Source organism: Pyxicephalus adspersus, chromosome 1, assembly GCF_032062135.1.
Source record: "Pyxicephalus adspersus chromosome 1, UCB_Pads_2.0, whole genome shotgun sequence".
Taxonomy (NCBI): domain Eukaryota; kingdom Metazoa; phylum Chordata; class Amphibia; order Anura; family Pyxicephalidae; genus Pyxicephalus; species Pyxicephalus adspersus.
Genome location: NC_092858.1, coordinates 115,698,608 through 115,713,595, shown reverse-complemented (window position 1 = coordinate 115,713,595; position 14,988 = coordinate 115,698,608). Strand labels below are relative to the sequence as shown.

At 39.2% G+C, this 14,988-nt stretch overlaps 1 protein-coding gene across 2 annotated transcripts in view; it reads left to right on the top strand.

The window, feature by feature from the left end:
* The window catches only part of GOLT1A (golgi transport 1A), a 92,384-nt gene that overhangs the window by 6,738 nt on the left and 70,658 nt on the right, over positions 1-14,988 (top strand). For both annotated transcript variants that reach the window (XR_011922526.1, XM_072424580.1), the window contains exons 2-4: positions 4,723-4,814; positions 4,918-5,096; positions 8,653-8,716. Coding sequence is in view for 1 of the 2 variants with exons in the window: in XM_072424580.1 (XP_072280681.1) it covers positions 4,723-4,814; positions 4,918-5,096; positions 8,653-8,716 (335 nt within the window). In the remaining variant the exon portion in view is untranslated. The remainder of the gene's footprint in view (positions 1-4,722; positions 4,815-4,917; positions 5,097-8,652; positions 8,717-14,988) is intronic.

The following is a 14,988-nucleotide window of genomic DNA, read 5'->3' as shown; positions in this document are numbered from 1 at the left end:
AGATCTTTCTTTTATCAAAATATATACGTGATCCCAATACTTTGGAGAAGAAGGAGCAAGAAGTAAAGAGCAAATTATCAATGTCACAAAAAGTGGGAATGCACTAGCTGTTCCAGGACTAGTTTAAAGATGAGTGGCTATAACGGACATCTGTGCCGTGTACCTCTTTGCAGGAAAATAGGTTTTGAAAGAATTTTAGATGCAGTGTCACGCCCTGGGAGACAGGGCAGCTAGGAGGCGCTACGGCTTGCACAAAGGTGGTGTGAGCCCTGAGAAGGGCCAAGCTGCAGGGTCTATGCAGTAATCAGGTCTTTTCCGGAGCCTCTGATGGTGAGAATGTTGTGCCACTGGTTACTGCTAGGTTGCAGTCCTTGGGCACACCAAAGTAGGCAATAAGAAACACGGTACTAAATCACAAAGCAGAAGCATAGTTGAGGAAGGCTGGGGTCTAAGCAGGCTGCAAGCAAGAGGGATCAGGTCACACACCAGGGGTCAATTGCTAGGGATCCAAGAGACAGACACCAGTAACACAGGGGCCACTGTGGACACAGGAAACACAGGAGACACTGGAAGCAACAGGAGGCACAGGTAACTCAGGTATATCCACAGACAGACAGGAACACTGGAACAGCACAGGGAAGTTGGCTGGGAAACACTGAATTAGCCAACAGGTGTACAAGAACTAGCTCAACAGAACTAGGGGCTTGGCACCAGTGGAGACACGTTGCACGAACAGTGCAGTTTGTGAGCTAGCTAAATAGCCAGGGATGACAAAGATGTTTTTTTCTGATTAGCCAGCTGTTTGGGCCAAACTGGGATCCGAGGCACGCCCAGAGTCAGAACTGCCCGCATGCACAGGAGAGAGATGCCTGTGCTTTAGCAAGGAACAGGTAAGAATGACATGCATTGTCTTGAGTCTCTAACTTTTTTATGTGGTACTTTGATATAAGCTTCTATTCCAGTAGGAAAGTATGTGCCCTTTTACAAATCTAGATATTGTAGATAGCTAATAAACTAGTGGAGATTGTCTTTCAGCATTTTGCTAAATTCTATAGTAAATCTACCTGGTCCCAGTGCTTTACCGGTGGCCAAGTAAATGCTTTTCCTTCTTCCCAATAAAACACAGAATTATTTAAATGTTCAGCATTGGTGAATTGGAACTTGTAATCCTGATATAAAAAGGAGGGAAAGCACTACAATAAAGTGTCTCCCCTAGGGAAGGCATCTCTAAGTTCTAAAGATTTTGGTGCGTGATCAGACACCACCATGGGATGAATATTTGGATCAATCAATCAATTAGTAGCAACAATGTCTCTTAACTAAAAAAAAAATACTCCATTCTTGCCTGAGAAGTATGAGCATGTGAATAAAATGTATATTGCCGCTCGGGAGAGTATCTCTGCCACATTTGTCATGGAGGTAAAGAGCATTGGCAAAATCATTCACATGAGTGGAAGAGAGGGTAGGAAGGTGCCTTTATGGCTCCAGCCCATGACAGTTGTCTAGCCTCCACCTCAGACTTGGCCATGTTAAAGTCTCCACGTAAAATTTGGTATAAACCGTGGTCATTGGTGATCCAGGTGGTGACTGTTTGAAAAAATGAAAGTGATGGGGAATTTGGAGCATTGGAGCATTTGGAGCATTATACACTGATACAGACTTGTCATATAGTTCATCTCCATGCGTAGAACTTTCCACTCCTGGTCATGCGAGGAGGATCATATGCGTCCTGGAAATCGCCTGTGCACTACAAGGAGGACACCAGCCTTACACCAAACCTGATATGGTCAAAATCAGAGGAGGCCAAATGCGTCTCCTGAAGTAGTGCTATGTCAACAAGCTGTTCAATTATGGTCTTGTCCTGCTTGGAATGTGTAGTTCTCTTAGTCAAGATCTTGTCTGTCAGGCTTTGGACTTTAGGATATCGTGATCCTTTTTCTTAGGGGGAGAGGGTGAACCCTGAGAAGAAGCCAAGACTGCAGGGGAGGATTTGGTAAGCATATCTTGGAGAAAAGATTCTGCAGCATCTGAGAAAGTGAAGTTATGGTTCTTTCCCTGAAGATCTCAGACATCAGGGGATAAGCCAAAGTGAAGTATATTTTAAGTCAGAATAATTCACAACCTGTATGGAATTGTTTATGTTTGCAGGTGGCTTCTGCTGAATAGTGCGTGAAAAGTCAAATGGAGTTGTCCTCCAATAGCGAGCGGTGTTTAGCACGAAAAGCTTGTAGGATTTAAGATCTATCTGTAGCGTACTATTACCGGTCTTGGTGACTTTAAATCTGTACATGGGGCCCAGATGATGCGCTTGCTTCACTTTGCAGACACTGTCTATGCCCAAAAGAGATTAAATTGTCATTGCACATAGATCAGGTAGTTGAGAGAGCTTCACCGATTCTGTTATGCTGATTTGTAAAATTTTTCCTGCGTGCTCTATTTTCTAAGTCATTTTGTCAGCTATATTTTAAATAATGAAAGTTGTATACAGGAAGTAAAACCGGGAAAAATAAAAACATTCAATTTTAAAAGAGCAAATTTTCCATTAATAAGGGTCTCTGTGACTTGGACTGGGAGAGAATATTGTCCTCAAACAACACAGAAAAGAAATGGGAGTGTTTCAAGTCTGTTCTTCACAAACACACTGCAAAATTTATTCCAATGGGTAATAAGTTTAAGAGACTAAAACTTTAACCTATGTGGCTCCCAGCTAATGGTACAAAAGCCATAAAGAAGAATAAAAGAGCATTTCAAAAATATAAAAATGATCACCTATATTATTTGAAAATCATAAGGATTATAACAAAGACATAAAAAGGAAATACAATGTGCAAACCTTCAAAATGAAAGACATTGCAAGAGAAAGTAAGGCAAACCCCATAATTTATTTTAAAATGTATTAATAGCAAAAGGGTCAGATCTGAGCATGTAGGCCCCTTAAAGGATGTCTCTGGGTTGATAACTTGGCATAAAGAAAAGGTGGATTTACTAAACACTTTTTTTAGCTTTGTGTACACAAAGAAAATGGCAAAACTCAATGGCTGAAAATTGATATGATTGAGAAACAGTTGGATAAAATTAAGATCGATAAAGCACCAGAACCTGATGGATTACATCCACATGTCCACAAAGAGCTGAGCTCAGTTATTTCAAAGCCATTGTTTATAGTTTTTAGAGACTCCTAATTCACTGGCATGGTACCAATAGATTGGCATAAGGCCAATGTGGTTCCTATCTTTAAAAAGGGAGCTAAGTCGTTCTTAGGTAACTACAGACCTGTAAGTTTAACTTCCATAGTTGGAAAGGTCCTAGAGAGTTTTATAAAGAACCACATAGAGGAGTATCTGCTAGATAGTGATAGTCAGCATGGATTCAAGAAAGACCGAAGTTGTCAAACAAATTTACATTTTTATGGGGAAGTAATTAAACAGGTAAACAATGGAGTAGCAGTTGATATAGTGTACTTGGACTTTGCTAAAGCATTAGACACAGTACCAAACAGATGGTTAATATGCAAGTTCGGGTCTAAAGGTTTTGAAAATTCAATCTGTAAATGGATAGAGAACTGTAACCCAAGGTTCAGTGTTGGGACCTTTACTGGTTTTAAAATTTTTATAAAAGATATAGAGTTTGGGATTAAAAGTGCCATTTCTGTGTTTGCAGATGACACCAAACTATGTAATGGAATTAAGTCCATACAGGATGTCTCTAATCTACAAGTAGAGCTGGATTTACTGTTCCACTGGGCAACCAAGTGGCAAATGACCTTTAATATTGATAAATGTAAAAATATGCACTTGGAGTCTAACAACATGCATGCTTCATATTGTCTAGGGGGAAATACATTTGGGGGAGTCAGCAATGAAAATATATCTTGGGTTTATGGTAGATCATAGACTTAATAACAGCATGCAATGCCAAGCTGCAATATCTAAAGCTAGTAAAGTATTTTTCTTGTATTAAAAAAGGAATAGACTGCAGAGATCGAGACATCAAGACAATCCTGCCCCTGTACAAAGCATTGGTCAGACCTCATCTGGAATATGAAGTCCAGTTTGGGGCACCAGTTCACAAAAAGGACATTGTGGAATAGGAGAGAGTGCAAAGAAGGACAACTAAACTAATAAAAAGAATAGAGGAGCTTGGCAATGAAGCGAGATCAGATGAACTGAATCCATTGAGAAGAGACGTTTTAAAGGAGATATAGAGAAGGATATAGAGAACTCTTTTCCTGATTATTCACTTTAAGATCATTACAAAGAACAAGAGGGCAGTCTTTACGTCTGGAGGATACATTTATTATACGAATAAGAGGGGGATTCTTCACAGTAAACATGTGAACATGTGGAATAGGCTCTCTCAGGAAATAGCAACTACTTTAGCAACTTTTAGCAACTACTATAGATTGCTTTAAGAAAAAGCTAGATGCTTTTATAGAAGCACATTATTTAACTGGGTATTAAAGTTTTAAAGTAAAGATAACAGAGACTGTTGACCCAGGGAACATCTGATTACCTAATGGAATGTTTTTTCACTGTTGTAGCAAATTGTACCAGGGTTTTTTTTGTCTTCCTTTGGATAAACTATGTCTAAAGGGTTTATCTGGGATATGTTTATTTTCCTAATGGTTGAACTTGAAAGTCTTTTTTCGAAATAACCGACTATTTAATTTGTATTGAAAATAATTGTATGTAATTAAAATAATGTTTCCAATCTTTCCTATAGAGCTTGGTGCTGGATTGACAGGATTTGGTGTTTTCTTCCTAGTATTTGGGGTTTTGTTATACTTTGACACTGTTCTTCTTGCTTTTGGAAATGTAAGTGTTTCCTATTTACATACTCTACACTTTACTGCTTAATACCTAAAAATTCTGTTTGAATTGAAATTAAAAATTAAAAAAACTCTGTTTTATTTTATAGATTTTGTTCCTGGCAGGCCTAGCATTGATTATTGGTCTCAACCGGACATTCAGCTTCTTCTTTCAGTGGCACAAACTGAGAGGCAGCTCGTTTTTTATAGGGGGAGCTCTCTTAGTTCTTCTGCGATGGCCAGTAATTGGAATACTTTGTGAGATATATGGCTTCATCAATCTATTTAGGTAACTCTGCTTAGTGTTATATGCAACATGTTTAAAATGAATGTTATAGAAATATGCTATACTGATAAAGTAGACACATCTGAACAATGCTGTTTCTTTGTGAGTAGACCAGCTAGGTGGTAATCTAGTGCAAAATGAAAGAATATGTTTTAGTAAATCATTTGAAAAATGTATTGCATTCTAGTGTACAGTGTCACATACATTCCACAAATGTAGCTGATATCTGCCACAGACAGATTTCATTTTACTGTATGCTTTTACCCTGTAACATGAAATGCATATTTTCAAATAGTCATGTTTTGTATGGGAAGACACCTGCAGCACAAGATATCTAAGCCCATTTTGAAGGGATGATGGTTTGGTAAGTGGGGAATAAACACTTACTGACTCTTTTTAATTAATTTTAGGATAGAATAAAAAGACAAACAGTATGTAGGAAAGTTGTTAGAAGAGTTAGACGCATGGGTAGACACAGATATGGAATATACCCGGAAAGACATTACAGGGACTGCAAGTAGGTTTTGATTTCAGCTGGTGTAAAGAGTCGATTCAGTACTTGGGTATTCAGTTGACTCCCACATATAATACCCTTTACAAAAGCAACTATGTACCTCTATTTAAAAAACTTTATACTGACCTAAGGCGATGGGCTGTGTCCCCGCCGTCATGGTTTGGACGCATAGCCGCGATCAAGATGAACTTGCTCCCGAGACTGCTATACCTCTTCCGTACGTTACCTGTTCAGGTCCCGATGAAAGAAATATTAACTATTCAATCCAGGATTATGAGATTTATTTGGGCAGACAAGAAACCTAGGATTCGCAGGGATACCCTATATGCTCCAAAACGTGCCGGGGGATTGGGAATTCCACAGGTGAAATACTATTATGCGGCTGCCCAGATGGGACAGCTCTCGATGAGCACCCTACATGGAACCAGACCTCAGTGGGTCGAGCTGGAAGGTCAGGATAGCTTTCAGGGCTCTATTGAATCCATTATGTGGTGTAAAAAGGGCCTTAGGGGCTTGGTGAAATGCCCAACACTTTCTAAAAATATGATCGCTGACAAAGTTTTCCACCTAACTCATCTTAAATTCAAAATAGTAGCATGCTAGAACATCATGTGCTGCCATTTTTTTTATACACAGTTTATGACTAGAGTAGACCAGAGCTCTGGTCTAGCCCTCTGGTTCAGCCTCCCCCACCTTAACCTTCCTTCCAAATAACCTTGCAGGCACAGCAGTATGGAACAATTTGGCTGAACAGTCCTTTATTACAAATAAATGTTATCAAAACAACTTTGCTTTATTTTACAAAACATCATTGATAATAACTTAATCTCTCTATGTTGATTGTTAGAGAATACTCTCTAACAATCAACATACAAAACAACTGGTGAACAGGCACATCAGGGATTGCCTGGCTGCAGCTTCCTTGTAGGCCCCTCACACCAAACCAGAACCTCAGATCTCTTGAGTCAACCAACTTTTAAACCCATTCAACAATCACAGGGCAGGCAGATGGGGCAACCTTTTCTCTCTCTTGTCTACTGGAATTCAACCTTCCCCTTTCTATATCCCTCTTTTTAAAACCTCAAACTACCCCACTCTGCTCTTCCAGATTTCAGTATCACCCCTCCAGCCGGCCAATCAGGAAATAGCCTCCTAATCACTCTTGGCTTTTTGGCTAGCTCAGACGTTTGTGCAACCTGTCTCCACCTCTGCGGAGCCCCCTAACTCTGCTGAGCATTTCCTCTACACCTGCTCTTTAATTCAGTGCTCGTTCTAGCTGCTTTGGTAATCTCTAATTTTAATGCCTAATTTTACAATAGTTTTTTTTCTACAAAAACATTTTTGTAAATATGACACATTCATAGGTTTCACTGCATGAAGAGCTATTGCATTGCAATGGGCTCGGGGACAATTGTAATATGAAAGCACACAATGTATATACAACGAACATTTAAAAGGATGTGGTAAATTGTAGTGTTTATTATTACTTACTTTAATTGGAAAAAATATCAATCAGAAATAGTCCCCCTAGACTCTTTTATAGGTTTTTGTGGATGTGAAATGGGGGGGCGGGGGGGGGGGGGGTAGCAAGCATGTGTGCCCCACTTCTCTCCATTAAAGTACCTCTGGAATCTGGCTTGCTAAAGAAACAAGAAGGCAACATTTAGACTACCTTACCCTTGGCAAAACCAGACTCCCACATGCTCCCTAGAGTGCCAAAGGATCTCATCCCCATAATGTGACCCCAGTGTTGTGGGGGTCTGCAGGTGAGCCCCGCACCCCTACATCCTGAGGAATGAGTACAGGGGTACATATTATCCCTTCACAATAAAATTACTTTTTTACCAATAAACTTACATTTGCAGGGTCCAACAATGTCCACATATGATCCCACAACAATTGATTTAGATAGCTTCCCACTATACAATCACAAGAGCCCCTCCAAGCTATACCAGCTGTCCTCAGCTGCCTCTTTGTGGAATTGGTTGAACAAAATGATAGGAGCTCAGACAGCTCCTTAAGATGCTTATCCACAAAGTCCCAATCCTTTGGATCTGGTCAGATTAGCTGATCATAATTACAGTAGCTACGCCAAGGCTATTGTTTCTACACAATCCAATTGGGAAGAGCTTCTTTCATTGTAGGGTGGGGAGCAACTGGTGTTGGAACAATGAGTTTTTTATTTGCTAATGAGACTTTTCAACAAGTTGGAGATAACAATAGTCTACTAAAAAAAACATCTGTTCTCACATATACATTAATTTTTAGAAAAGAAATACCATACATGTTTTTTTTGTTTTGTATTTTTGCATGGTTTGGGACATGGTTGACTCAATACAATATCAAACTCAAAATTTTCACCTGAATTTAACCAAACTGAATATTCTATGGTAATCACTACTGAACCAACATTTTCCTTAACAGTATGCTAATAAAATAAGACCTTTCTGGTTGGAATGTTTGATTTCCTAAGGTAACTAAGGAAATGTTTGATTTTCCTAAGGTAAGCTATAACATATTTTCCTTCCCGCATTTCCTGTGGATTTCTGTGATCATTTTTGCATAAGTGACAGATATCTGTGAACAAAGGCAGCAATGAAAGCCTGATAAAAAACATCAAACATCTTACATGTTACAGTCTGACTGTACCGTCTTCTTTAGATCTGTATTTAAATTCCTGCTTGGTGGCATTCCGATTGCTTGATGGTTTAGGTAGGCACTTATATTAGTTTTCTTAAATTTAAAGTTGATTGTACAACAAAGACTGTATGGTCAGATTGCAACACATGTGGTTAAATTAACACTGCTATAACATTTTATTGTTTTCCTATTTATTGTTTTTGTTATAAGTATTTTCAAACCCAGTCAATACATTTTTATAGGATTTAACATATTATTAAAAACAATATTCATAACTAGAAAATGCTTATTTATTGAAAACTGTTGAGCATAGTTAAACAACATGCATTTGATATTTAAAAACAAAATACTGTACAAGGATATTGATATATCATAACCAGTGTTTTTCCCTCTTTATTCGCCTAGAGGATTCTTCCCAGTCGTATTCGGATTTCTTGCATCTTTGGGGAATATTCCACTGTTAACTAAGGTAAAATAGAAAAGTATCACTATTATTGTCCTGTCATTTTACTCTACCTAAAAAAATTAATAAAAAGATTGAAATATAAGATAGCAAATATAGAGTTATTTTAATGGTAATCGTATTATGCATAGGGTAGTTTCCATAAAAAGAATGCAGATAATAACTTTTTTTGTGAGATTTTTGTTTTAATTTTTTACCACAGTCCAAACAAGGCAAATATAGTGAGGTTGTCAGACAAGAATGGTCCTATGGGGAAGGAAGGAGTAAAAGTTAGTGAAAAGCACACTAAAAGGCTAATGATAAACTTAGAGTAACAGGGAAAGTGGTGGTGGGGGGGGCAAGGTTTGGGGAAGTAAACAAGTCTACAGATAGGACAACAAGATAGGCAAGAAAAAAACATGGAGATAAACAGGGGAACGGAAAATGGTAGTACCAGGGGATTCTATAATCAGGAAAACTGATAAAATAATATCAGTCATATCTTGTCAACAAAATACCGTATTTTTCGGACTATAAGACGCACTTTTTCTTCCCCAAAACTGGGGGGGAAAAGTGGGTGCGTCTTATACACCGAATACACGTTAAATATACCGGTAATTAAAAAAAATCATACTCATTATGTGGTGTAAAAAGGGCCTTAGGGGCTTGGTGAAATGCCCAACACTTTCCCACTCTATTCAGCTATGGGATAAATATAAAACACACCCGACCTTGATATCAGACCACACACCTCTAGCCCCACTCTGGGACAACCCGGACTTTAAACCGGGTTTCCGTACGGTGGAGTTCAATTGGTGGAGATCCAGGGGCTTTCTGCAAGTGAAGGACCTGATAGATGTACGTGGTTTGCTTTCATGGGACCACTTGATTAATAAGTTTGAAATTCCCTTAACGGAACACTTTCGCTACAGACAGCTGGCTTCCTTTATTCATACGATAATTGGAAGGGCCCCGAAGCCCATGCGGTCCTCCCCATTTGAAAGCACATGCTCCTCTATAGAACGGACAAAAGGACAGATCTCAGTTGTCTATCATAGTCTGGTTTCCCCAAATTCTAAATTGCAATATATGCGGGACTGGGAGGGGGAGTTAGGGGACACATGGGAACTAGAAGACTGGAGGGACGTGATGTACTCTCTCTCCAAAATATCGCTGAATTCATCTGTAATAGAAGCAAATTATAAGGTAGCATTGCGCTGGTACCTCACCCCGATCAGAATGGCAAAAATGTTCCCTTCCACATCCCCACAATGCTTTCGCGGCTGTGATGCGAGTGGTACCATGATACACATTTGGTGGTCATGCCCAATAGCTAGAGCATATTGGGACGGGGTGTTCAAAATGATAACTAAAATACTCAAGCGGGAGCTGGTTTGCTCGGTGGAAGCGGTCTTGTTTAATAAAATTGAAGCGCATCTACCCAAACACACGCTGAAACTGATCAAGCTGATCTTGCTGGCGGGTAGAATATCTCTGGCTAAAGCATGGAGAACTCCGACTATACCCCTGGAACCCATAACCACCAAGTTAAATTGGATAATGGTTAACGATAGGCTCACTCATATTCTACAGAACTCCCTGTCCAAGTTTGAGGACGTATGGGATCCATGGATTTCTTATACCCAGTCGTAATCCCCACATACAAACTCCATAACTCAATATTGAGTGACTCAACTTTATATTGCAGACGGCACTTTCTCTCCCTCCTACCCTCCCTTATCTCCCCCCGTGTTCCTGTCTTAGTGGTTGTTAGTCTGTTCATTGACATGGTCGCTTATGGTGAACCCTCCAGTATACTTCCATTGTAGACCAGTTGTTGTTGTCTAATAATCTTCAAAAGAATGTAATGCATGTATTATAACGCTGTGCAGTTAACTTCCTGTATTGTATGAATAAATGTAGTAAATTGATTGTCAGTTTACAAATGTCAACAGGAGGAAACAAACAAGAAAACAAATGACTACTTTGGTATAGGGTTCAAATTTGGGATGACCTTTAATGATTGTATTTTCTACATACGATTTGTGTTATATTTTGTACTTGTATTTTAAAAATAATAAAAATATTGAAATATAAATTATGCTATCATTGAAAAAAGGATTTTTAGCTGTGAAGTGAGCTCTTGATTCCTTGCGGTACTATCTGCTGGGCAGACAGTTTCTTCTAATAACCGATCATACCCTATTAAAGTGGATGGCCCAAAACAAGGAGACTAACAGGAGGATTATAAAATGGTTCTTAGCCCTTCAAGAATTTAGTTTTACTGTCAAGCATCGTCCTGGTGTACCGATGCTTTATCTCAGGTTCATACCGACTTGGCAGACTGTGTCCCAACCCTAAGATTGAAGCAAGAGGGGGGGGGTCACAAAATTATGAACCCTCATAAAAATTTAAATATAAAATGGAGGAACAACCTATGTCCTAAAGATGGTCTCCATCTAAATAGAAGTGGATTAGCTGTGCTGGAGGAGGATTAATTGGAATGGTTTGAGGAATATTTTAACAAAGTCTTAAAATCTATTTAATTAGCAAATGTGAAGCACAAACATGGAAAATAAAAACTCTGAATTTTAGGAAGGAAGATTTTCCCATCTAAAGTTTGTACTCCTTACTTGGAGTATGAAGAGTATGAAGAATATTTTCTTTAAAGAATACAGAACACAAAGGGGAATGATTCATGTCAATTGTAAACAAACACACTACAAAATATATTCGCATAGACAACAGGTTTAGGATGCCAAAAATAAAGAATGTGGCTCACACGTAATGTTGAAAAAGCCATAAGTAATGGGAAAAGGGTAAAAAAGGTAAAAATATAAAAATAAAGGAACACTTTCATTGTTCAAAAATGTTTCAAAAATATTGTAAGACAGGGACAAAGAGAGCACCTGTGTGACTAGAAAAATTCCAGGGTGGGGCAGATTCCCAATTCGGGGTTTCACATTTTCCCAAGGCATACACGCCTATATAGCACACCTTGTGCTAAGCAGCAGGGTCTGTATGACTATGTGAGAGAAACACTAGTTTTGAAGCAAACCCTAAACAGTTGGTTTATATTAGCCAAGAGGCTATATTTTTGATTTTTAAATACGGGCAGGAGCCCTGAAGGGACATTGGTATTTGGATTTGCCTCATAGCCAGCATGCCATTTAAAGGTAATCCTCACAATATATAACAAAGATGTAAGAAGGAAATCATGAGCTTAAAAATTCAAAACAAAAGACAGATTCCAAAGGAAAGAAATATATTACCAGCAAAACGATTAGGTCTGAGATGTAGGCCCCTTACAAAATGACTCTGAGTTAATGACTGGGACAAAGAAAAGACCCCTTTTTTCAGCATACAGCATTCAGTATACAAAGTAAGTAAAAAATAGAAATAGTATTGCTGCATCCTTAAAAGAAGTACAGTGACTGACAGTTGATATGAAGCAGCAAGAGTTAGACAAAATTGGGGATAAAAAAAGCATCAGAACCAGATAAATTACACTCAGGTGTCCTAAAAGAGCTGAGCACTTTTTTAAAGACTCTTTCATCACTGGCTTGGTACCAATGATTTCAGGTCAGGGTAATGTGGTGTAATGTGGTACCTATCTTTAAAAAGGGAGCAAAGTCATTATCAAGTAACTACAGACCAGTTTAACTTCTGTAGTAGTACTAATTACTAATTTTGTTTAAGTTTGAAAGAATTTGTTAGTATGTACAAATAAATATATATTGTGCTATCTGTTTAACATAGAAAGCATTGAAAACGGTTGGTAATATAGAACAAGGAAACGCATATTCATCCACATTTGCATTGATCAAGTAGGTTTAAGTCTTTAGAGAGAGGTACAAAGGGTAATGTTTGTGTTGCCCTACCACTTTGTGTATTAGTACTTCTGTGCAATCTCACAAATGACCTGGCCCGACAGTACTGATTTAAAAAAAAGCTGTTTCTCAAAAAATCACCATGGGTCAGGCAACAAGGGTTAAGAGCTCCCGCTGTTCCTGTTTTTGTAGCAGAGGTTAGGGTCTCTTGCCAGTCCTGCTCTTAAGCTATAGAGTGAGAAGTATGTTGTGTGAACTGGATGCATATTAAAGCTTGGCAGCGGCGTCCTTTCAATTTCTGGCTCCCAGGCTTTCAAACAGCAACCCCAGTGTTAATTTTTTACTAGTTTTTAAAACTGTGACCCCCATATCTTGCAAATTTCTTGAAGCTTAGGGGATAAAATTAGGGGTACTGATATCTATGATGGTCCCCTGTGCACCCTAGAAATTCAAGTATCATGTTGTTACAACATACAGTTTAGGAGATTACAAAGGTTTAAACACTGTGAATTGTTAGACTGCAGAGTATGACATGCACAGCTTTTGCACAATGCTGCCCGGGACATCATTGTACATGCTTGGTTGTACATACACCTTGGAATTGCACACTCCACTCGGGTGGACAATTTTTTACAGGCAGCTATTTTTTCGATGGAGCTGCAGTTCCCAGTGTCGCTCAATGGAGCCGTTTAGTTTTTCCTTTAATTAGCCCCTATGTTGTGCTCATGTCACACTTACCTGTTCCTCACTAAAACACAGGTATCTCTCTCCTGTCCATGCGGGCAGTTCTGTCGCTGGGTGTGCCTCTGTTTCCAAGCTTTATCAACTCCATTCATGCCACTGGCCAATCAGAAAATAGTCCCTTAATCAGCCCTGGCTATTTAGTTAGCTCACAGACTGCACTCAGTGTTCATGCAACATGTCTCGAGCTCCTAGTTCTGTGAGCTAGTTCCTATACACCTGTGGCTTAATTCAGTGTTTCCTCTGTCCAGCTCCTGTGTTAACCCCTCATCTAGTCTGTTGGTTCCCAGTCAACTTCCCTGTGCTGTTCCAGTGTTCCTGTCAGTCTGTGAATATCCCTAAGTCTCCTGTGCCTCCTGTTGTTTCCAGTGTCTCCTGTGTTCCGTGTGCCCGCAGTGGCCCCTGTGTCACTAGTGTCTGTCTCCTGGATCCTTGTTCTCTTGTTTGCTGCCTGTATCGACCCTCAAAAGCTTTCCTCGACTATCCACCTGCCTTGTGATTTTGTACCGTGCTTGCCCACTTAGGTGTGTCCAAGGACCACAACCTGGCCGTAACCAGAAGCGTAACACCCTCACCATCAGAGGCTCTGCAGAAAACCTGGTTACGGCTTAGACTCTGCGTCTTGGCCCTTCTTAGAGCTCACACCACCTCTGCAGTGCCCCCTAGTGGTCCTGTCACTCCGTGCATGACAGCTCATAGCACAAGTGCCCGATGTGTCCATTAAACAGGCCTTCCTTATTGCCATTATAATAGCTATAGGAGTTAGTGAGATTCAGGTTTTAACAATACAGTTACTTTTTTTCATTACAATTCACTACATACAATGTCTTGTGAGATTAAGTTATTTTGCAAATCGATCTGGCCTTCCTTACAAAAGTTTTTTTTAAATTTTCACAACCCTTTTAAGGACTTGAAGTTTGTTCATCCATGGTAAGTTTATGGTGCTAGGCATAGGAAGATGCATCACAAATTACATTATATTCAAAAATCTAATGCAAAATTCATACTGTTTGGGAGTCCCAAAAAAAGGCCACTGAGCTTTAAAGGGTTAGATTGCTAGATGGATCCAACAATTTAACTCATCTATAATTAAGTCAGGAAACAGGAAGAAAGAGTCAGTGGCCTGGTTGAGCAACTACATGGACTGGCATGAACATTTTTGTGAAGCACTACAGAGGGGATGGAAAGTGCTTCAACTGGTCCCACTTAAGGTAACATCTTCTTGGTCTCGCATACAAACCATCCTGGAGGATGATAGGGAGAAACAAAGTTATAACCTTATAACTTGTTTTCATTGACCTTAAGGATAGTGAGCCACCTTGCTAATATTTATGGCATTATGGGGATGTTTTAGAATCATCTTGATTTTGAACTGATGGTTTTGGCTTCTGTAAACCTCTTTAATAGCACTGTTTTTATACATCTATATATTGCATTCTGAAGAATTTAAAAATAGTATTTGTTTCTCTTATCAAAAGGTTGTTTGGAAGGAGAGTCGTATTTTGTAAGAACATCAGGAAGCTGCCTCTCTGGTGTCTTTTCTCTCCTTCGGAGAGTCTGTAGCCCACTAGAACCTGCTTTTGGCTCACTAGGTCTCAAACTTTTCGTAACTAAAAACTGATCTAAGGTTGTCTGTTTCTGTTTTTTCTTCAACACTGTTCTGTACTATGATATGCCATTGTGATTAAGCAAGTGAATGCAACAATTGGCTTTTTTTCTGTCTGGGAT